Source organism: Charadrius vociferus, unplaced genomic scaffold, assembly GCF_000708025.1.
Source record: "Charadrius vociferus isolate BGI_N301 unplaced genomic scaffold, ASM70802v2 scaffold162, whole genome shotgun sequence".
NCBI lineage: Eukaryota > Metazoa > Chordata > Aves > Charadriiformes > Charadriidae > Charadrius > Charadrius vociferus.
In genome coordinates this window covers 1054807-1078948 of record NW_009647236.1, presented here as the reverse complement: position 1 = coordinate 1078948, position 24142 = coordinate 1054807, and the positions used below count along the sequence as shown (strand labels likewise).

The window sequence follows — 24142 nt, the reverse complement described above, 5'->3', positions numbered from 1 at the left end:
GGGGGATGAGCAGGCGCAGGCACACCTGCGGCAGCAGCCTGGCCCACGTGTTACACGCATCCTTGCACGCATCCGTCAGAAGACTCAGATGTGGTTTTACTGGTCTATCGCACAGCGGGATCTTGCACCTATAAAACTGCTCTTAATTACTTCGTAAGTTACTAACGGTGATGTTGATTTTGTCTCATAACCCAATAGGACTTTGCGCGGAGGACCCTGGCCCGGCGCTCCGTCTCCCCAGTTATACGTGTGTGTGTGTCTGTGTGTGCCGTTGAGGGGCCGGGCAGCCCGGCACCGCCCGCGGGCGTCCGTGCTACCCGCACGTTGTCTGGCTGGGCCCGGCCCTGGGCCTCTGCTTCCCCTTTGGCTCCATACCACCTCCTGTCTCTCCTCTTGGTGTTGTTTGTGGGGGGTTTCTTGTTGGTTTTTTATTTATTTATTTATTTTAAGGAGGTACTGTTGGCCCCCGCAAGTCTTTTGTCTTTCAGGAGCCTACACAACTGGGTGTTTAAAACTCACCACTTAAAAGTGGGTAGGGAGCAGGGAGCCGTGCAAATAGCATAAGGGGTTCTCTGCTTCACTTAGGCTCTAAAGCTTGGTCTGCCACTGTAGTCTAGGAAGTCTGTGCGATTTCTAAATGAAGGAAGCTGCAGGATTATGGGAAACTGAGGAGTACCTGACACTGTGACAAATCTAGCTCACTTCTTGCTAGATTTGACCATTGGTTGAGCCCATACAGTGAAACCATTCAGTTCTCCAGGACAGCAGGATATTTTCTTTTTGTCCATTAGTTTTCTGCTGGCACTACGAGCTTGCTGGTTCCCTGAGAAGCAGATGAACATTACATCTCATAACAGCACTAAGCTGTTAAATGGATCCAGCTGTCAAACTTGTAATGATACAAGTGACTCAGAATGAATAAGGAAGATCAGCAGTCTGAAAAGGGTCTTCAGCAGTGCACAGATAAGGTGCAATTTCCTAAAATATAGGTGGTTTGGTATTTTTCAGCCATGAAAGGTAATTTCTTCTCTCATCTCCTGCACTTGCATCCTGTCACATCTGTTGATTCAGTTGCTCATCAGACTTTTCCACTAGCCAATTCAAATGATGAAACTGTTGAAAAATCTAGTAAAGGTGGGGGGCATAAAGAAGGAATTTTTCTGCCTTTTAGTGATGCAGATTTGTGCACAGGCAGGTCTTGTGAATGCCAGAGCTGGCATGGGAGAAAGCAGAGCCATGTGCTTGGGAGAGGAGCAAATACCCTTCTGGCAGCAATAAGGCATGATGGGAGTTTCATTCCTACCTTCTACTTCCTTTAAGATACTATTTGCAGCTCACTTTCACACAGGATGCTTTAGCAAATTCTTCTAAACAAGAAACTATATGAATTAAAGCTAACCTAGTATCTTGTTATTTAGTTTCTCCCTTTCTTTATTGCTTACGTACACAGTATATATACTTGTTTGCTATACCCTGATGAACTAAAACTTTTCTGAACCTAATACTTTCGTAAGTCTTTGTGTTACTTCTTTCCTGACTTCATGAGAGTCAGACAGTATCACTCACATTATCTGTCATGATGAGGAGTGTGGTCTTCTAGGTTTCATTGAATCCAGGATATTAAAAAAAATTACTGCTTTCTTCCTGTCAGAAACTTAACAAGGAATGCTGGGGTTAAGCCCACTGTACTTCAGTGTAATCGCGACTTCTTAGGCTTGATATTTGTGAGAAATGCTCTTACTTTTTTCCTTTAAAAAAACCCCCAGAGTTTACAGCTTCATTATGTGAGGGCCAATGGTGAGATATCTCCAAAATAACAGACATTTTTCTGCTTGTATACATTCAAATTGGAGCCTAAATTGTAAGAGTTTCTGAAGTCCATGGTTAAAATGTTGTAATGGCTTCACATGACAATTGAGCCAATTTAACATCTTTGCAACCACGTGGGGATGGCTCAGTCTTCTACATCCCTAGCCATGTTTTCTTTTCTCTGCTTCATGTAGGTTCTAGTCTGGTAACATAAACGATTCAGTTCTTGAACTTTTCCCCCTTGCCCTCCCTCTCAAATACCCTACATTTTTGGCATGTTAATTTTTCACTTTTTTTCAACTTGATTCACCTTGCTATATTAATAGGCAACTGGCAAAATTAGCGCAGAATGGACAGGGGTTGTGGCTAATGGCTGGGAAGGAAAAGAAAGATTTCTTTATGATTGGGTGTAATTTCACTTAAGCTGTAATAGGAAATTTGTACCTTCACTATTCTAGCCACTAAGACTGGCCTTCAGTAAATAGTGCAGTCCATTTTTGTGTACAGCTACAACTGTAAATGGTTTTCTAATGCATATTTGAAATACTTCTGAGTATTACATCTGTTTGTATACATGCACATAGGTAGTCCTTTAACTTACTGACATCTTGCTATCATTATGTGAGTTTTAGATTATGAATGTGGTTGGGAATTACATCCTGACCCTGCATTGTTCAATTTCTGCCTTGCATGGTCAGGTCTCGTGGCCGTATCATTTGTGGTGCCATATATTTTTCCTTGTGAAATTAGGTGAAAATGTCCTAACTTCAGCCAGACCCTTCAGCCTTTCTATGTGCAGCCATAGCATGCCTTTTCACCTTAAGAAAACCCTTTGATGCCTGTGGCCTCCTGGTTTCAGTTTATGGAATGCCAAAAAGAACGTAGGATTTGAGTGAAAGCAGATTGTTCTTTTCTCCTTTAATACTTAAGAGCAGGTCTTGCAATGAAAATACACGATTTCTCATCAAGATGTAGTGCAGGAGGAAGGCTGAGCAGCAGTGTTTCTGAAGTCTCCAGGGAATGGTAAAATGTCAGAAGACTGTGGGTTTGCAACTGATGTGGGATGAAGGCAGTTCTGGATAATAGGGACGTGTTGCATGGATCATCCACTCACTACAGAGAAAGGCAAAAAACCCCTCAGGCTTCAAAATTGAAGATTCTGTGCCATTTTCCCTTTTCTGGAAAGGATGAGGAGTGGCTGAGATTACATTGTACAGACATTTTAAATCTTGATGGTTTTGTGCCTCCCTTCCCTGTACTCAGGAAGATTCAGACTCACTCCTTTCAGCTTAACCTCATCACCTTCAAAAAAAGAGAATTTTAAATTTTGTAGAGTGAGAGACTACAGAACTAGGATCTGGTGTTTGCACGTGACTGCTGGAGTGGGATATGGTATACGTTGGCTCCCAGAAGCCTGTCATACTTTTCCACATTTATGGAGGAGGGACTCTCTTCTTATCATTTGATTTTGATTTTTCCTGAAGAAACTGTGTCAGTGGTGTAAGCAAGTAATTTTTTTTTTTTTTGCCTTTTAAAATAATATTTTGGCAGAAATCTGCAGAAACCTTTTCCAAACAAATCAACAAAACCTGGACTCAAAGTGGAAAGGAGCACTAATGATTTAAATTAGGTGTGGGGAAAAATAGGAAGCCCCTTTCCAAGTGTGAACAGTATGTCTGATAGACCCAGGTTCCCAGCCAACCCTGCAGTTCCAAGTTTTTCTTCAAAAGAGATCTGGAGTGTTATATACCCAAATGAGTTTGAAGAGTGGACTGCTTCCTGTTTCAAGATCTGCTTCTAAAATGTTTACCTTGTCAAATACATGAACTGTGAGGTAAAGTTACTAGTGGAATCAATGTAAGCCTCAAAGTGAAATGTTAAAACAAGGTGATGATCATTTCCAGTATTGGATAAAAATTCAGGTTAATTTACTGGCTGACTCACATTTTCATAACTTGTTCTAGTTTCATCTATGTTGTGGCTTCTAGGTACTGCCTTTTTAGCACTTGTCATCTTCCGTCTCAGCTTTAGTCAGGAAAAGAGGACGAAGAACAAGTCCAACATTCTTAGCCCAATTCCTGTTAGAGTTCACAAAAGAATTCTTGAAGTCTTTGTACACAGAGAAGAAGAGTTCAGTTACTTTGATGTTGCATCAGGAAAGTCCTGACCAGTAGACATGCTTGCTCAGTTGAATGTCTGGCTTCTATGTGCTTTTGGTCCCATTATATGGAATGTGTTTTTGCCATCACTTCCTCTCCTCTTGATTTCCTTTCTGACATCTGTAGTTATGCTCAAGACCTATACCTCATGCATTTTACTCAACCAGAGGTATAATCTCTATTTTGCAGACTGTACCCTGATTTTCTTAACCCAACAAATCTGGTTGTATTGTGTAACTTTAGGTCTTTCTTCACTGTGTTGTCTTTTATAGCCATGTTAGTATTTATTCTTATGTTTAGAGAAATTGTTTTAAAAAAAACAAATGTGTATTTAGGATTGCTGTCCTACTGTGATAACATAGACAGATCTACTTTCCTGCTAGACCCATAATACTGAATTGTATTCATGTAATTACCCAGAACCATTCCCCAACAGCTGTCTCTTCATAAAGCCTGTGTTTAAATCTTGAAATTTTTCATTTGGGTATTTCTGACTATCATTCTGTCCAGTGTGCTTTATTATTGGTGCTGTAGGTGCTTACTGCATAGTGATTTATTTTGGCCATTGTTTTTCTTTTGTTTGGTTGTTTGTTTTTTTTTTTCCCTGATGATGTCCCTTGATGTTCATACATTATTAAGGTCAGTACAGACATTATTATGAAACAGATGCACGTCCATTAAAACCTTGTTAGGAGATGTTATCATATTTCTTTGCACACGTAATTAATTCAGGCTTGACTTACTGCTTTGGTGGAAGGTGAAATCACTGCTCAAGGATGAAATGGTGAAGTCCCCTTCTTTTGAATTTTAAACTGATATATTCTTGTGGCAGTGGATTACCACTCATGAGCTCGTTCACTGTCTGTCTTGCTTGGTGAAAGGCGGTAAGGATTTGGAGCTCATATGCTGTAGCTAGCCTGGGATTCTTTGTGGCAGGGTGGCCAGATGTCAGCTTCTCCTAGAGAAACAATTTCTTAGACCTTGGCCTGGTGAGTTCTGGCAGTGGTATATACTCTCACTCATGCCATTGTTCTGTATCGCCTAACTTACATGAGAACGTGATTATCAAGAATGATGTTGCAAAATATGTCCTTTGTCTGATCATACAGATATTGATCAAGCCCACGCTGGCATTAGGCCTCAATGTAGTATAAAAACTGGTGTTTTCTCAACATGTGCTCATGTTCGTTTTCAGAGCTAAGTTAGTTGTGTTCAGCATTGTTGACCTTCATGTAGCAAAGCTTGAAAAGGGTGGGTTTGGGGGGGCTTCCCCCCCCCCCCCCCCCCCTTTTTTCTTTCTTTTTAACTCTGACACTAGTCAGTTGGCTGTCTCACCCAAAGGCTGTCGTCTGCAGGATTTAGAATTTAATCCTTGTTAATCAACTTTTTGAAGTGGAGATTAATGGGAAAGAATGGTGTGTGATGTTTTCAGAACACTTGTATCTCCATGTATCCAGCTGTAAACCCAGTGTTACACTCAAGATGCCCACTATTGCCTAAGGACATAGAAGGTTTGGATAGCACTAAAAATCTCCAGTACAGGAGAAGAAATAATTGTGTAAAAACTCGTGGTCTCACTAGACGAAAAAAAATACTTTCTAGTGATTGACACTAAGAAATATTATTAAATCTCTAACTATTGCTGAAAAACAAGGGGAAAATATATACTCTTAGAGGTGGTTTTATTTATTGGTCCCTTGTAGGTCTCAGTTTAAGCTGTTTGAGTGCATTATTTGGGAAATTGTACCTTAAACCTCTTTTGAAAGCGGCTGTGGAAACCTGCAGTTATCTTATCAGTGAGATTCTTGCAGAGAAAACACGTTCCATCAGCTCTCGGATGAGGTATGCAGAGTGAGATATGTTTATTTAAAACATCTTTTCTCTTTTTTTTTTTTTTTTTTTTTGTGAGAACTGGTGTTCTGAGGATCACTGTGCCCACTGCAAGTTATGTTGCCAAGATTTGCTGCAAGAAATTTTTAGTGGACAGTGAGTTGGTGAGGAGAGAAGGGGTTTTTTGTTTGTATTTGAGATCGACACTTAAAAACCTCTTGACTTTAAAAATTTGACTTTTTAAATCTCTTCTGGGGTGCCAGGTTTTATTTAAAAGTGGTCTTTACATTAATGTTGTACTGTGCTTAAACTCTGAATAAGAGTTAATAAATTTGAATAAATAAAGGCTTCTGTCCAACTTCTGCATTGACATTGTTTCATAGTACCAGTTTGTTGCTGACAGATGTAGTCAAAAGCAAGATTTATCTTTAAGTGACTGAAAGACTGCAAAAATACCAATGGAATGAAATTGGTTTTCAGGGACAATGTCCTTTAACGGTATTCAGATTGGGTCTGACTTAGAGATTCAAAAATACTGTACGGCTAACTCATGATAAGACATCCTTTATTTTCTAACGTTTTTACCTTTAATGCAAAGCCCTATAAAACTGTCCTTTCTGTGAGGTAAATCATTATGTATCTGGTATGCAAAAGAAAGCTGACTCTAGAAGTGCTTGTTTCACAGCTAGTTCATGCCGTGATAAACATATTTTAATTTAATTTCCTTGAAGGGAGGCTGGAGCTGGACATCCAAGCATTGTTTTCTGTAAGCTACTCTCAGCCTGCACACCAGCACTTGACAGATGTTATTCAGTTCATTTCAATTTGAGCACTGTGAATACCATTTGACCCTAAGTTAGAGAGAAAGAAAAGCTCAGACAGGGAAGCATTTTAAAAGAAGAGAATGAAAATGTTTGGGTTTTTTTCTTCTGCAAAAGGCAGAACAATCTTAACTTACTTTCTGTTAAACTGTTAAGCTTCAGAATCCACAGCCTAACTGCTTTGCAGTTGTGCTAGCCGTAACCCTTGAGAGGAACATGCCTCCTCTGTTGCAGAAGAGTGTAGGGGTTGGAGACAAGTAAAGCTTCAATGGGTAATGTTGCTTAAAGTTTTTTGAGAGGGCAGTGTTTCTCATACAAAAAAAAAAAAGAAAAAAAAATCCAAGCAGGCTACTGTGGTAAATGAGCACAGATTTTTGAGTAGTCTTAGCTGATGGAAGTGAGTCATCAGCTGCTTGGTCACATGTAGAGCTTGGTTAGGAAAGTTCTGTAATGGTGTTTGTCAAAAAGGATATTATAGTTTTTGTGATAGCAATGAGGAAAATAAGATACCCATCCAGATCCTTTCCTCTGCTGTCACTCTCCTCTTTCCTTTATTTAAGACTTGAATGTTGGGGAGGTATATATACAGTGTGTGAAACATCTAATGGAAGTGAAAATTGAGATTGGTGGAGTTTTACAATTTATGATATTAGTTCACAGATAAAATTTGCTTAGCAATGGCAAACAAACAAAACTTCAGGTGTGGGGTTTTTCTTTAGCTGAAGGAACCTTTTGCTTAAGAAACGGTTGTTCATATCCTAAAACAGCATAGAGTTCTCATGTTGAAAAAGACTATTCAACATTTTATTTGACGTTAACTGGAAGTACAACCCCCTGAATGAGTATTTCAAAAGCACCTCTAATACTTCATGCTGATCTTGAACCTTTCATACATGGAAATCCAAGTGCATTATGAGTGGAGGGAAATTTTGTTACTGCCTACAGATGCATAGACTTGAAAGAGTGGAGGGAAAATGCACAAAACCACTGTGTGAACTGATAGTAAACACTTGCTCTGTGCCTTAAGGAGCTGCTTCTCTTTTTCTCTCTACTGGACAAAACTGGCTGCTTCAAAAGAGTCACTGCTGTTAGTTGTCCGCTGGGGTTCGATTTTTGGCTATGTCTGTGGCAAAGGTGACAATGTGAGGAACTCCTTGCTTGATATGTTGATCCAAGATACCATCCCGTGTATGTCACAAAAGCATGTGATTGTCATGACCACTTGTGCCATTTGATGTTAAGGTGAAGAAAAATGAAGTGAAAATACAGTATTTCTTTAGAAATTATTGTCTTGTCACAAACAGCACCTTTTTCTTTTTAAGCACATTATCTCTTCATGATCACTAACTTTTATTTTTATGTCATTTATCATGCTATATTATCTATGGGCTTCTAAGGCCTGAATGTGAGACCCTTTAAATGATCAGTCCTTTGGAAGGACCTATTTACTCATCTAAGGTCAAGGCTGAAGCGGTCTGTCATGTAGGAGCTGGTAGTGCTAACCGTTTTCATGCTGCAGACAGTTGACTAAGGTCCATTTATCAGAAAGTGGGGAAAAAGTCTGTCTATTCTCATTGTGCAGCTGGGAACTTTTGCTTGAATACAGACCAGTCTGTGCTAGCAAGCTGTCCTCGTCTAATATCTCTGCCCAGTGATGTCTGAGGTGTAGAAGCGGGTAGAGCTACTTATAATGTGATCGAGTGACATGAACTGGGGCCGTAAGACTACTCCACTCTTGGGCTGCCTTAGGACCTTTCTTGCTGTAGTCTTTTTCTGCTTCTCCCAAGCTGTGTCTCAGCTGATCATGAAGCTGCCTACTGGAGTTCAGTGTCAAGACAGCTGTCTTATTCCTGCTCTGTTGGCTGTGACTGAGTAGAAATTAAATCTGCCATGTGTTATGGTACCAATTTCTTGTGCACTTTTTAAAGCTTTGCACCATTTTGTTTTGAATGAGAGGTACCCTTTCCTAATTTTACTTCTGTAGCATTGGCATTAATCCTTTTCTTAGCTTTAAATAAGATAAATCAAAACTTTTCAAGTCAGAAGACTAGCTAAGAATCCATCTTTCTTTTTTTTTTCATTGCAGTATACATGAAGCTTAAGATCTGAACCTGCTATGACTGACCCAGACGTCCTCACTGAGGTCCCGGCAGCACTCAAACGCCTTGCCAAATACGTGGTGCGTGGCTTTTATGGCATTGAACATGCTTTGGCTCTGGACATTCTCATCAGGAACCCCTGTGTGAAGGAAGAGGACATGTTAGAGCTCCTTAAGTTTGATAGGAAGCAGTTGCGGGCTGTGCTCAACACCCTCAAGGGTGACAAGTTCATCAAATGCAGGATGAGGGTAGAGACGGCTCCAGATGGCAAAACCACGCGTCATAACTACTACTTCATCAACTACCGCCTTCTGGTTAATGTGGTGAAGTACAAGCTGGACCACATGAGGAGGAGGATAGAGACAGATGAGAGAGACTCCACCAATCGCGCCTCTTTTAAATGCCCCATTTGCTTCAGCACTTTCACAGACTTGGAGGCCAACCAGCTGTTTGACCCCCGCACAGGTAAGAGTACATACAGGTGACAGAATGCTCGTGTTCTCTCCTTCTTCATGTAAGTGCTGGACTTTAAGGAAACAGCTTTAGGAAAATTCTCTTGAGTTTGGTCAGAGCTAGAGGGCACTCTGTTTTCTGCAGGTGGTAAATGTTTAAGCAAAATACAGAAGTAATGTATACAGACTTCTACAGCCTGTACAGGCAAATAGCAATGTTGGTAAAATGCTTGAGTGACAGGCGGTAGAGAAATGGTGGTCTTATCACAATTGAAGTCAAGGGTCAATAAGGCAGTCTGTCCTTGTTGGAAGCTGATGGTTTTTCAGTATAACCTGATCTTGCCTGTCAACTGTATGACTTGATGGTAGTTTGCAGAGAGGACATCTGTATAGTTGACTTTGGTATACAAAAAAATTTTAATTTAGAGATGGTCATGCAAGGAGTGAGTTGTTACTGTTTAATTTTCTTCTAGCCAGTTCATTATACTGCACAACCTTGTTTCCCTGGTGTAAAGCAGCCTCATGAAAGTTAAAAGAAATTAATTACAGACTTGCTTGTGGTTGGGAGTAAACAAGATTCTTTTTCAAGTGTGTGTCTCAGTGGAGGTGCGTATGTTTCATGCATATGAAATAAGAATCTTTTCTGGGTGTCACTGTCTACAGGGGCAGTCCAAATACTTTGTCTTCTGTGCCAGGGAAGAAAAGGAAGGACACCTGCACCTGATGAGATCCTATTTTGCTAGTCCAGTCTGGGATTATTTTGGGGGGAAATCAGGGAGCAGGGGTTGGGCATGAGGCTTCCACCTTCTGAATTAGTTTCTTTACTTTTCAATTTTTGCTTTTGAATTCTTTGTCCTATCTTACTTTTCTAGAAAAATAAAAGAGCAAAAGTCAGGAGAGCTCTCAGAAACATTGGAGTATGGTACTTTGTTTCAGTTATCTTAATGAGAAACTGTAAAATTGCACTGTTTAATGGTATTGAAGCTGTTAGTCAAGGGTTAATGATGTCTAATCTGCTTTGGAGAAGGGCAAACACCCAACAAATGTTCAGCCTATCATTTTCCCTCTTTCCTGCCTCCAAAGATCAGGAGCTGTGAAACTCCTTTTTCTTGAACAACCATGAAAATGGTATTTTGTACTTGAGAACCAGAATCCACTAAGTCAAGTAATGGTCATTGCTGTAATCCAGCACAGCTCTCTAAGTAGAAGTTGCTCCCTCATGGAGTACCAAAACAGCAGTGCCAGCACAGATTTTCTGTGCTCACCACTGAGTACAGAAACTACACATTCTCTGTACAGTGATGATCAGCTGTGGCAGCTGGAGCTGTGGGTGTCGGGCTGAAGGGGAGTAGTGCCTTTGCAGTTTGCTTCAGTAAGGAGAGAGTAGAGAAACTGCGCAGAGAACAAACATAGTTGGGAGTGTGAGACTGCCATCCCAAGGGGACCTGTAACGCTTTGCAGGTGAATCCTCCTGGCCTGTGTGGGCAATGAGTTCCAAGAGCAAAGAACTTGGTGTCGAGGAGGTGCAGAACACCATAATGCTGGGATTCGACTTTGACAGCAAGGCCTGGGCTCCAGGAACTGATGAGGTCAAGCAAGGGTTTGTCTGCAGTACAGGCACTGGCTGCCTTCACAATGCAAAATCGTTCACTGGCACACAGAGTGTTTTGCTGATGGAAGGAAGGGTTGACTGCTGTTTTCCCAGCAATTCACAGCAGTTGGTTTCTGTCAGTATTAATCCAAGTAACATGACAGCCAGTTTACCTTCACTTCAATAAGAACATACCTGTTGAGAATTTGTGTGTTCTGTTTCTCCTTATATAACTTTTAAGTCAATGATAGCTTCCTCTAGACGGTGCGTGTTGATACTGTTGTTTCTCAAGAGCTTTTACATGGAATACCAGTTTGGATAGGGCTCTCCAGTCACTTTTTAAGAAGGGCTCATACTGTCTCCAAACCATGAGATAGCTTCTTGTTTCTGTTGTGGGTTAATAAGTGGGCAGTTCGGTTTGGTATGGTGGTTTTTGGTTTTGTGTTGGTTTGTTTTTCGGTTTGTTTTTTTTTTTGTAGTGAGAATGGCTGCTTTATATTGCAGTGGATTGCGTTGTCTGCATATGTTTTCTGCTCCTCTGGAACTCCGTATTAGAAAAGAACTGAGACACCTTTGGTTCTCTCACAGAGGGAGCTCGTGAGGGCAAGGCATATAGAGGAACAAGGTTTTGCTGGACAGTGAATAGCCATCCTTTTCCAGGAATGTATTTAGCCCTTATCAGCACTACATAAACATCTCCCACTCATTGAAACTTGTGGCAGTACAGATGCTGAAGGGTAGCTGAAAGCCACATCAATCTCAGTCACAGTTGACCTGAGCTGCTCCTGGACAGCAGCCATATTGATAAAATTTTTGTGAATTAAAAGGCCTGCAGGGCCAAAGTCTAGTCCAGGGAGCAGGTAGAGCATGGAAGGCATCCTCTGCACCAGTCTGGACCAAGCTGCACCTAAACTGGCAATCTCTTGTTAAAAGGCATCCTGTTTCACTGTCTGCTTCTTGTCCTTGTCACTTGGAGCTGGGGATTGTTTAGATGTCCTGTGCTCTCTTCTGCTTCGCTTTCCTCTTCCCTAGTTACAACTCAAATGACAACTCTGAGCAATTGTTGTAGAATAAAAGGGTTAGAAGAGGAGGTTATGGGTCTTGCCTATCCTTATCAGTGGTGGTGAGGAGGTTTCCAGAATCTCTCCATGCCTGTAGTCATACTATCGCAATTTGTGAATTAAGAGTGCTTGTGAAGAGCCTGTCTATAAGGTGCATCTGTAGTGCTCTTTAATTTTTACCACAGCATCTTTGCCTGTCTCTTGGCTTTAGCAGAGCTCTGTTTCTTAAAGGTTACAGGCTGTCAAATGGAGGCCTTTTCAGCTCTGTGCTTTGCTCCATTTTGAAGTAAACTGAGATGTTTATTTTTTCATCAGAAGATGTGATTATTGATGTTTTTGGAAGGTGGAAATGTGTCTGCTGAGAGAAAGTATTTGATATCAAGAGGGGTATGTTTTCAGGGCACATAGGTATGGATGTGCTTTGGTTGCCGTTCATGCAATTTATTTGGAAAAATATATTTGAACAGAGTAGTAAGTTTGCCACTAAGGTAATTTTAAATGTAGATTTAGAATGGTATAAATGTTACTTTGAGAGTGTGAACTCTGTTTTTAAAACTATTATATGATCTCTTTTTCTGCCATTAAACATCTCAACCCCAAAAGAGCTTCAAAAACTTATTATGCTGCCAAAGTTTGAACAAATATTGTCTGGTACTTGTAGGAAGTTCAAGGACAGGAATCATGCAATGTTAAAGAAACTGTCAGATGGTGAGTCAAGGTGATGAAAAAAAAAAATAGAGTTTTCCTGCCTCTTCAACTCACAACGGGATCTTTTGAAAAGTGGAAAGAAAAGAAACACGTTGTGTTGGAGGAGTCATTTGGTTGTATGACCGGTGAGTGCCTGCTGGATCTAAGCACCCTGTGCTGAGGTCATGAGTTTTAGCCCCCCCTGTTCTAAATGAAGAGCTTGAACAGGTCTCCAGATATCACACTTTCACCTAAGTAGCGGTTTTTACTGTTGCCTCCAAAGAAACAATATTGGTAACTTCTGCTTTTAGAGGCAAACTGCTTGGACACAGAGTGCTTTTATTTTGCAAAAGTTTGCTGTGGAAACTTGTAGCAAAGCAAAGAACTTTCTTATTGAAGAGGTGGCAGATTTGTGATTTGCCTGTTGACCTGGCAGTGCCTTTGACAGGAATTAGTGCGGGCTGGGTTGTTACCTTGAGTGATCAGTTCTTGCCCTCTTTTGTGAGTGTTTTGAGATCTTCAGAAAGAAAAACACTCATGCTGCATGAATGAAGTGTTACTTCTATCAGATGGGATTACTGAGAAGGAAAAAAAATTGTAGTTTTCCTAGAAGATCCTAATATAAGCACTTGAACTACAGATCGTTGCCTTTCATATTGTCTGTTGTCTGCCTATGCTCCGATATTTCATCACTCTTTGTTCTGCACGCTGGTAATTGCATGCAGCTGCTGTTGTGATGAAGCCTCAGGCAGGTGGAAAGCTGCAGCCATTCCCTTAAACAAGGTAAGGGCTATCTCTTGAGGCAGACGTACAAGAAAGAGTTTAATTGAGCAGTGATAAGGAAAGCTGGATGTTAAATGTGTACTGTGAATAACACTGCTGAACTCCATCTCTTTCCAGACCTGGCCTGAGAGTGGACACTGACAATCAGGGTTTTCAAGTGTTTCACCAAGAGATAAGATCAGGCTCTTGCACAGACCAATGGGAAGAATTTTATTCTTTGTGCTTTTCAATGTAAAAAGTACAGAAATTTGGTTTCTGTAGGCCAATTCCTGAAATTGCAGAGCAATCTAAATAACTTGATACCGTCTTGTGGACTGGAATAAAAAAACCCAAACAAAACCAAACTTGGAGAATTTAATATGCACGCCTATTCTGTGGAATGGGGGGGAGGAGAGGAGGAGCTGCATTGTCTCACCCAGTAGAGGGAGCTGTCTTCTCTATACATATAGGCTTGGTTTGATTAATTTATTGAATGTCACAAAACTGGGAGTTATGTTCATGGATGTATGTTCTGTAGCACGATTGATTTGGTCTGGTTGGGGAAGGTCTCTCTGTATCCTGTTCTCATGCCCTAGTGATATTTGTAAATCTAGTGTAGTGTTGGAGTTGACTGTCAAATTCAAGGTCAATTTGAAAGAAAGTATGTGACTAGAAACCGCAAAAGGGAGAGTGGGGTTGAAGTGAAGGAGTCACAGAAACGAGATCCAGCAGTACATCACACTGTTAATCAGTCAAATACCAAACTGTATCAGGATACTCACCACCATCGCAGGTGAACTTGATGTTGAAAGAAAATATAAGGCTAGACGAAGTAGTTATTCCTCTGTTCTCTTCTACCTTTGCAATATAATTTTTATCCAGTCTTGTGTTTCTTTCACTTCTGTTACTGTGAAGAAAAATCTTGATGTTAACAGTATATTGTAAATTACAGTTGGTCTGTCTTACATACATCTATACATTAAGTGTCCTCACCGTAACATTCAGTTAGGTAAGACGTGAATAATAGTAGAAAGAAAAAGATGGAAGATAAGTGGGTAATGTGAATCAGGAAGATGATGCTGTTGGGATGTTCTTAATTGCAATTGTAATCACTGGAGTCTTTTGTTGTTATTGAAAATCATGGCAGCTAATTACTTGTCTACTCTTTGCCCTCCCACAGTTTGCTTTTGGTTTGGTGAATGATTTTGGATATAGCTATCTTACTGTTCCTGAAGATGCAGTGTAATAGTAACATCAGGATCCCTTTCTTATTCTGTGTGCTGATATGCAACTTAATTTGGAAAGAATAGATTGAAGGTGGCAATATCAGTTTTATAGAAGGGAAGACAAAACCTTGAATTTTATTTTAACCCCACTTGTTTTACTGTCAGCCTCTCATATGTCATTTGTGTACTTCATAACAGAATTGCCCATAATGTACTCAGAGGATGGTTTTCTGTACCTGTCACAAGGTACCTTATATCACATTCAGGCAGCCTGTATGCAGCTGAGCGTTTGAATGGTTTGGGCCCTGTTACTGAGATTAGAAATTTGACTAGTCTTTAATTTATTTTTTTTTTGATTTGGTCTTATGTGTTGACTTCTAGAGCTACTGCCTTCTCTTCTGAGTGCTCAGATTCTCACTTCATCCCCAGTGAGCTATTCAGAACACATCTGTCTTCTCTTCTTGTTTTGAATTTCTACTTCCTCAGGCAAGTTCTACACTAGCTTCAAATCTTCCTTATCTGATACAAATTACTTTTGAGCTTGTCCTATCTATTTTGTTAATTTTTTCTTATGCTTCCCTTTCTCCCTGTTTTTTGCCTTGCCTTTTCTTGTGGAGCTCTTGTGTCCATTTCTGGTACACCTCTTTTTCTGTTCTGTCCCTTCCAGCCATTAGAAGAAATAAATCACTTAGAGCTGTTTATTCTATATTTTTACACTATGTAGTCAATCCTATTTGATCTTTATGCTGTTGATTCTTGTCCTTTAGATTCAATGACAGGCATTCTGGATAGCTTTGTCTACCATGTACCAGCTATGCATGTGCTATATGATACTACTACTAAAACAATTTACAGCTTTTTACCAGCCAAACTTGGGACTTAGTCTTTTTGTAAATTAGCATACTAGAAACTTCCCTTGAAAAAGAAAGAATTCAGAGCAATTCTGTTTTGAAACAACTTCAAATTCTGTGAAGATTTTCTTTTTTATTGTTGTTAGCTTTCCAAGCGTATGTAAACCCATCAGTGTGATTTTTCTTGACTTCATAGGCACATTTTATTTGTCTGTGCTGCCACTGAAAGCTTTTGGCAAACACTAGCAGAAGGAAACTGCCCATGCTCTGCTTAGTTTCTCTGTTTCTATTCAAATTTCTGGCAAAAGCTCCAAAAGTATTCCTGTCAGCTTTCTTCTGCTTCAGCTTAGTAAGGCCTGGAGCCACAGAGAAGGGAAAACTGAGAAAAACATATCAGAATTAATGCATGTTTTTCTGAAAGTAAGAATACTCTTTAGAATGACTTACAAGGGGCATGTAGGTTACTTCTGTAACTTGAACTCATTCCTTGTGGGTTGGACACCCTGTCTGGAAGATAAGCATCTAATCTAACCACGGCTATTCAGCTTGGTAGAGAAATAGGTGACAGTGATGTTAGAGCCTGTGCTACACAGAACATCAGACCAGAGGATTGTAAGTGACTGGAGTAACTCAGAAAAGCTGTTGCCTGTAGAGTCCTGGCTGGTCATTTCCCTGTATTCCATGTTGACCTCTGGCTCGCGTGCTGTGTCTCCTAGATTAAAAAAAGTATCTGATAAATGCATGCCCTGACTTACAGTACTGATAGCATTATTTTTTTTTCTCTCTGCAAAGGGCATTTTATTATTAGAAGTGCAGGAAATAATTGCCCTTCAAGTGAAGGTTATCACTTTACCTTTTCTCTTGGCTTTGCAAATTGAGATAGATAACAGCAAGAAGATCTCTGTAAAATCTGTGAATATTGCTGAGCCATTTGCAGTGATGAAAGCCGGACTGCAGCATTCCCATCTTTTGCTCTAGTAACTTGCTGTTCTTTTGAAACTGCATCCTTGGTAATACCATCTGCAAAGTGTGTCATCCTTTTAGGCATGGATATCTGTAAGTCGGATCAGTAGCTCACGTAGAATCCTGTTACTTGTGTTGCAGTGTCTCTGCTGTTGGACATGATTTGAGGGTATAGTGTGTTGGCTCAGTTGGTATTCTGGTGTAGTCTTCTTGGTTTAAGTTTTTTTTTAAAAAAAGTTCTTGAATTCCTAATGACTTTCCTTTGGATATTCCCTCTGTCCAGTTGCATCTTTCTCTGCTTACTTTCTGGCTCAGTTTATCCACAATAGGACAGAAGTAAGAACTCATCAGGTCGGAGTTGCTGAAGTTGTGCATATGAGCTGGAGCTCTTACTGAGGAAAAGGAAAGGATCCCACTCTTTTCCAATTTTATATTGAATACGTACTAAATCAGCTGGCACTTCTGAACGATCAATAATTTGATGTGTCTCATGCAGTCCATTTTTTTTGAATGCTTAATTCAACCTTTTCAAGATAAATGTCTTTGGACGCTCAAAAATTCTGTTACAGTATTTTTAATTTAGTTGGGCTAAAAATGGTCTGCACACTGAGATGAATGAGTAACTCATAGTGCTCCTCTAGGTAATATAAAGTGGTTCTGAAGGTGATTTTTTTTTTTTTCTAAGACATTAAATGTTAAATTGCTCCTCTTCTCTAATTGCAAACCCAGGTCAGCAGAAACAGGAAACTGTAGCATGAAATGTAGATTAATGTTGTTGTGAAATGCAGAAGCAAATTTGGTTGATATCTTTTGAACTTTTTGGAGTTTGCTACCTAAATTATGCCCAAGAAATAAATACATATAGGTAATTGGGCATACACATTTCAGGCTGTGATCAATTTGCTATTTCATAACTGAGTTACGGCACTGCTATGCCCTTAGAGCACCTTGCATGCCTCATTCTTCACTGATAACCAGCTGTGGCCCCCTGGCAGAGCTTATTAGCCTGTATCCTATATGCTGCTCTAGAGAAATGTATTTTAAACTGCTGATTGTGCCCCTGGACTGTCTTTGTGTAGCTGTACTTGGTCCTTAGCCAGAAAAAGCGAGTGTCTGTTTTCCAAATTAAGATCAGAGTAATACGGCATGGTTTGTTTTCTCCCAGAGTGCTATCAGGGAAGAAGGTAGAGGCTCAAGTGTGTCCATCCTGTACTGAAATTTGTCTTCAGCGCACACACTGCGGGTCAGGCATGGCGCTGATGCGTTGTCAGTGTTTCCTGACGGGTGGTGAGATGGCATAGTAATACTATAATTATGGTGGTCAAAAATGGTAACTGGCAGTGAAATGTAATAGGCATCTGAATGAATCCTTCATACGTCTATAAATATGTCTTAGAAGATTGCGAAATAGGTGGTAATAGGGGCTTTACCATGAAATGCTTCACTATGTAGATTCGATCAGCTTTGCTTCAACTATACACAAGTTCTAGAGGGTAAAATGGAAAGGCAAAGTATCTGTGGTCATCTGGTATTTCTTAAAGAGGAAGTATTGTACTTAAGGATTTTTATTTTTTATTATTTTTCTGCGTGTACCTCTTGGTTGCACCAGACATGTGTCTGTCTTTCTGCTGTATGGAAGCACACAGCAGAAACTTCTTGCCCATCTGACAGTATGTTCTGAAGGAGTCTTTTGGAAGCCCTGAAGGAAATGTGATTTGAACAAGTAGACGTAGAAGTCTTGAAAACATTACTAAGCTGTACACAAACTCTAGAAGACAAATGAAAGATGCCCAGAATGGTTTCCTGAAGCCAATTCCATGGTGAGAAGAGTTCTGACTTGGTTTGAGTGTTTGAAGCTTTATAGTATTTTTTTTTTTTTGGAGGATAATAAGTAGGTTCCCTACAGACAGAAGTAGAAAATGTAACATCTTGCGAGGTAAGATGTTATACCTTACCTTGCAAGGTAAAGAGTTCCAAGTTCAGTTGCTTCTTGTTGAAAGAAGATGCCTTCTCAGGCAGGCCTAATTTTCAGTATGTCTAGTGAAGTAATATTCTGTTCTTTGATCTTTTTTCATTGCCTGAATTTTATAATAACCTGACAAAAAGCAGTTGAAGCAGAACAGTGAAATCTCTTATTCTTGAGGGATGGGAAGACAAGGGAAGAGTGTCTTTCTCTTGCCAGTCTGGTAAAGTGCTTTTACGTTGGTGTGGGTTGTTGGTTTTGGGGATGGGGTGTGGATTTTTGTTTTGGGATTTTTTGGTAGGTTGGTTTGGGGCTTGGTTTTTTTGTTTGTTTGGGTTTTGGGTGTTGTTTTTTTTTATTTTGCATTTGTCACTTAAAAGGCATGAATGTGTTTTTTCATGTCCTGAAAAGAAGGTCAAATTTGGTCCCTATTGCCACTTAATTTTGTACTCAAGAGGTGTACATTTGAACCTTGATTTGTGGGTTTGGACAAATAGCCTTTTCCACTAATCCGTTATATTGTCTGAAAAATTAACAACTTCCCTTCTGGCAACATTCAAGCTGTTCTTTCTGTTATCATGTCAGTTCAGACTGGTTTCTCAGCTTACTGAGAAACAGCAATTGTAAGAATGAGTGAGAAACATGGGGTTTCTATAGTGAGCTGATCAAATGTGCTGCAGGGGCTGCAATGAGGATGATTTCTGCTAGCCGGCTTTCACAATAGCTAAGTATTGTGAGGACAAAGTTGCTTGCAGAAGCATGCCAAGCAAAACTGCAGCAGGTGCCCTAATGGAAATGCTTGACAGCTGGCAGAAATGCCATCCCCCTACATGCCAAACACAGTTTTTGCAGTTGCTATCCACACGTGCCCTGCCAGCGCACAAAATCTGCTTCCTTTCATTTACAAGAGTAAGAACTATTTGTGTCCCTGCCAGATTCAGTCTGGTTCTTAATGTGGTGGATGGGTTTGAGGTTACCGATAGCAATCTCATATTCAAAGCAATATTGAAGTTCATTTTAATAGAAAGGTGCTGGTTCCTTCTACCTTGTGTGGCATTTGGGGGAAGAAATTCAACACCTGGTTTCCACAAGAAGTGGCCAACTGCTGTGAAGCTGCGTGCACAGCAGTGTTGTAGATAAAGGTAATGTCAGTATAGTGTATGGAGAAATGTAGGCGCAGCATTTGGGAGACTTGTCCAGAGATTTGAGCGGATTACAAAGTTAGGAGGAGAAGGAAACGTTCTTTGCTTCTGTTAGCCTTCTGTTGAGCTACAAGAGAGCTTCATCTTCCACTGTGTCTGAAGCTATTGTACGTTTCAAAAGGGTTACATGTATGAATTGGAATTTTGTCTCTCAAATACTCTTTCTGAACCTGGCCACGTGGCCTATGAGGCAGCCAACTCAAAGGATCTGTACTTTGGTGACCTGACAGGCATGCTTGTGGCAAAGCGACTCTTGAAAAAGGACGACAGGAGGAACACAAGTGTGAATTCTTCTAGAGAGCCCTTCCTTGCCCACAGACTATGTTGGTTGTCGTTGCTTTCTTGAATCAGAAGCACAGGCAGCCTGGCGTATATCTAAAACTTGCGTAACTGAAATGGAGAACCAACAATATACACCGGTGTTGAACAGATTTGTATTTAAAATATTTGAAGGGACAAAAAGGTTCCACAATCAATAGTGCTCATTCTGTTTCTTGCTAACCATGTTTTCTGAGGAACAGCCGCAATTGGGAATGCATGTAAGTAATATATTCATTGCTTTTTTTTCCCCTTGAGTCCCATTACAAAATAAAGCCAAAAATAAGGTAGTGTTTGTATTATTAATAATGCTGCTAATCAGAAATTAGCTATGAACATTCAACAAATCCAGACAGATATTTTAAAGTTTGATATTAGTGTCTGTAAGTTCTTACTGATACTAACCTATTGTTGTCGAATAGTGTAAAATTCTTAATTTCTGTTCCTAAAATAGAGTGACGGAACCCCTCTGAACTCCACTTCCATCAGGATAGAGTTGCTCATAAATACGTATTTTTCACTGTATTTTTCAGTCTTGCTTTAACCATTCTAGTGATTCAGTAGAGGCTTTATCACTGACTTCAGGAGAATATTTTGCAGTGTAGAAAATTTTATCAGGACAACTTTTTCCTGTTGCACAAAACTTTCACTTTTGGAAGTAATTATCTTTCTCTCTGCATTGTCCCCTACAACTGTGGGCTGAAATTGAACCAAAAGAACAAAACTCTGCTAGGAGTTTTCATATTGACGCTTCCTTGCTTCCTGAGAGGGGTCAGGTTCAGTATATTCTTTTCTGCTGTTGCATATTAGGTTATTGGTCTGTGTGCTTCTTACTCATTCTAATTGTACTTCTCTTTTTTAATGACAATGCTATTCCCCTGCCCATGGTCTCCAAAAAGGGGCAGAGGAATAATTTTTCTAATAACACGAAAACATTGGGCTGAATGTTTATTCTGTTAAGGTCTCAACATGAAACAGAAATAGTTAATATTTGAAGAAAGAAATTCTATTGAGCCACATTGGCTGTGCAGATAAGAGCATTAATGATTTTGCTGCTGGAGGATCAAGCTTTTTTGCAATCTAGAGGTAACAAGCTTTTTTTACTTGAAAAATGTGAGACTTGGGGAGGAGGAAAGAGGAAAATTAAAATGGAGAGATCAGGGGATCACAAGTGCAAAGCAATATTCATTTTAGAAGGTAAGTAAACAGTCCACTGTTCCACCTAACAGGTGCTCTGCAGGGAGAGGCAACAATAGCAAGAGGCATGAAACCTGCTTGGTGAAAATCTGCATTTCAAAAGGATTGGCAAGGCTTTTAATTCCCTCCACCAGGGATGGCCAGGAAAGTCATTTCGTCAGAACATAGCATCCTGTCTTCAATGATTAAAGGAAATCTGGGTGTAGGAAGGAAATAGGCAGCTGCTTTGGCAGAACAGGAGAAAGCTCAATCATTCAAAATCGCTCTGATAAAGCCAGCCTAAAATTGCATCATGGAAGAATTTTCCCTCTTTACAGTCAAAAATTTCCTTCCTCCTGGGCTGTTTAATAGTTTTATTCTTACTCTGCTGCTTGTTCCTGGGGACTTAACCGTGGCTAATAAAAGTTCTTTGGTTGCGCTTACAGGTGGAGCTAAGGCAGACTGTCTTTTCTGGATTACTTTTGCTGTTAGCCTGAAACGGTATGATCCAACTTAATGAGTTCAGGCTGAGAAAAAGGGTTAAACCGCTCCGCTTCTGAAAACACACTTATTGACAAGTAGATAAACGCATTTAGTAGTTTTACTGCACAACCTGAGAATATAGACTTTAACATCTGTGATTATGGGAATACTTGAATACTGTAGTTTTAAGTTGCAAAGAGAAGATCAGCAGCTTCTGAACGTAATTCACTGGAGTTGAGAGAAGAGACCTGCTTTTTAATTTCCATAATAATTGCACTGAGCTGGTGAAACTGATTAAAAAGGGGTTTGCTTGTCTACCTTTAAGCCTAAAAAGAAGCAGATGTAGGATCTTGCAGTGAGTGGAGGACAAGGATGTAACTTCACCATAAAAGACAAAGGATTAGGTGATTTGTGATACTACACTCAAGCTGAAATGGAGAGATGGCAGTCTCGGTGTTTCTCCCTGCTTTGTGACCAAGATCACAGGAATAGAAGAATATTGTTGGGAACTAGACCACATCAATTTTAAAAACAAAAAAAAACAACAAAACCCCACTTTTTTTTTTTCGTATGAGAAGTCAGTAACAGTCGTAATTAAATTGGCTGATGTGTATGTGTGTATAAAAATATTGATGTAAAATCTTAAAAATGTCAGAGAAGCTGATGAAGGGAGAGGAAATAATCCTCACCTGCTGTATTTGATGTTATATAAGCTAAAACGTTCAGAAGACTTTGGGCTGGTTCTGTGCTTGACTTGATCCTTTGGGGGATTTTGAAATACTTCGCTCGGAGAGATCTGTGTGTGCTGAACACAGAGTCGAGCTGCTTACTATCACCCAAATGTGGGGTTTTTTTATGTGATAACCGAACATTGGGTGTCCAGGCTGGAATGTTTTTGCTGAGGAATGAGTGCCTCAGTCCTGCCTCTAGTCCTTCCTCTCGGCCAAGGGTCTTGCCACTGGTAAATGCTTTTGTGTTTCATCTTAACCTGCCTGGAGCTGAAAGTTAATGACCCACAAAAGCAGTAGCTTGCAAAGCAGACAGCAGCTTGCTGCTTTCAAGCAGTGAAGTCTGCTGTGCTCCTCAGCAGTTTAATATTTGCTTCCAAAATGTAATTGTCATCTCAATCCGTCATATACATTCAGGAGTTTGAGTGTTAAGGATTTGCTGCCTGGTCTGTTGTCATGACTGCAGAGGTTACAGTCTAACACAGGGACAAACAGCTTCAGTTGTGGAACTGGAGAAGAGGTGGCTGAACCTGAGCTTGACCCATGCCCACATCAGCATGCAACTTCTGGGTTCTCCTAAATGTTCCTTGGGTGACTCTGTCATTTAGATACCACAGCAGAAACTTGCTGGGCATGAGGTCCAGTGTTGTATGGCTTTATGAATTACTACTTAGGTTCTCCATTTTCAAAATCAGAAATGTGTAACACCGTTTCTTCGTACTTGCTTGATTTATCTGGTTAGACTGACAGCTTTAGAAGCAGAATTTTTCTTACTGAGTATTTTTTGCAGGTCTCCCAATTCTGTGCAGCTCTGGGCTTCTAGATCCCACATGAATAGGATTGTTGCTTCAGAAATACTAATGAGTCTCTGCTAGTCTTCAGCACTGTTCCAAAATTTCATCTTTATCGTTTATATTTAACTGGAAGATAAAATTATAAACAAGGATTTACAAATTTCTGAGGTTCTTCTGTCTTCTCTTGGATTTATAGAGACTTTATCTCTGGCAAAAATGAATCTTTTATAACCTGCTTCTCCCCCTTCAGAGTACAGGTGATGAGTTATATCACAAATTCAGGTCCATTGGTGCACTGCTGCTCTCCTACCTCTAAAGGAGAGGAATAAGAGCTTGTTTCTTTCAACCCCTTTTTGTTTGAATTTTAATTTATTAGGTCACTTATATCAAATCTGGTAAAATACAAGTTAAATCTGTGCACAATGCATTTCTAGCAGCAAGATGGCAATTTACCTTGGAGCTGTGCCAATTCTGCTTGCGCCGGTAGAAGCATTTGTGGTACCAAGCATGAGTGCGTACTTAAGGAGAGGGAAAGCAAAAGCAAGTAAACAGCACGGCGGGCCTTCTATTTGAAACTCCCTGTGAGAGCTGAGAGATTTGCAATTAATGTCCGTATGTTTGTTTATAATCAGTTTTGAAAGGAGCATTAAGACCCTGTAAGCTTCTGAATGCTGAGAGACAGGAAATCGGTTTTGGAAATCTGTGTCTGAGAATTCATTTACGTAGTTGTTTTTTTTTCTTCTCAGATCATTGCCTGTATCAGAATTTGTGCAAGAAAAAAATATTCAAATATGCATTTGCTGATCTTTTTCTTGAAGGCTATATGAAGTCACTTTCTTTAATGTAATGGCAGTGTTTGCTTGCACGGATGCTATACAATTTCTCAGTGTCAAAACATTGATTCTTCCACTTGTGATGACTCTTCATTTAGGAGCTGCTGTCAGCTGTGATGCAGAATCCTTTTATATATTCTGTGATATGCTTTTTCTTCTTTTCAGGTTATAGCAGATAAAGCTTGGAATGGGTATCTTACTCAGAAGTTATCTTGTTCGAGAATATCCCTAGTGGTACAGTCTCAAGCACTGGCACTCACTTTGATCTTGTCTGTGTAGGTCCTTGGGAGTGCCCCAATATTGCAGAGTCTGAACAGCGGTATGATACATTTTC

The 24142-nt window shown here is 40.0% G+C and overlaps 2 protein-coding genes across 2 annotated transcripts in view; one reads left to right on the top strand and one right to left on the bottom strand.

The window, feature by feature from the left end:
* Window positions 1-722, bottom strand: part of RABL3 (RAB, member of RAS oncogene family-like 3) — a 12941-nt gene extending 12219 nt beyond the window's left edge. Inside the window, exon 1 of the mRNA XM_009879940.1 lies at window positions 703-722. Coding sequence (XP_009878242.1) covers window positions 703-722 — 20 coding nt within the window. The remainder of the gene's footprint in view (window positions 1-702) is intronic.
* Window positions 723-8707: 7985 nt separating this feature from the next.
* GTF2E1 (general transcription factor IIE, polypeptide 1, alpha 56kDa) overlaps window positions 8708-24142 on the top strand; it is a 44101-nt gene continuing 28666 nt past the window's right edge. The window contains exon 1 of the mRNA XM_009879890.1: window positions 8708-9183. Coding sequence (XP_009878192.1) covers window positions 8736-9183 — 448 coding nt within the window. The 5' untranslated portion in view covers window positions 8708-8735. The remainder of the gene's footprint in view (window positions 9184-24142) is intronic.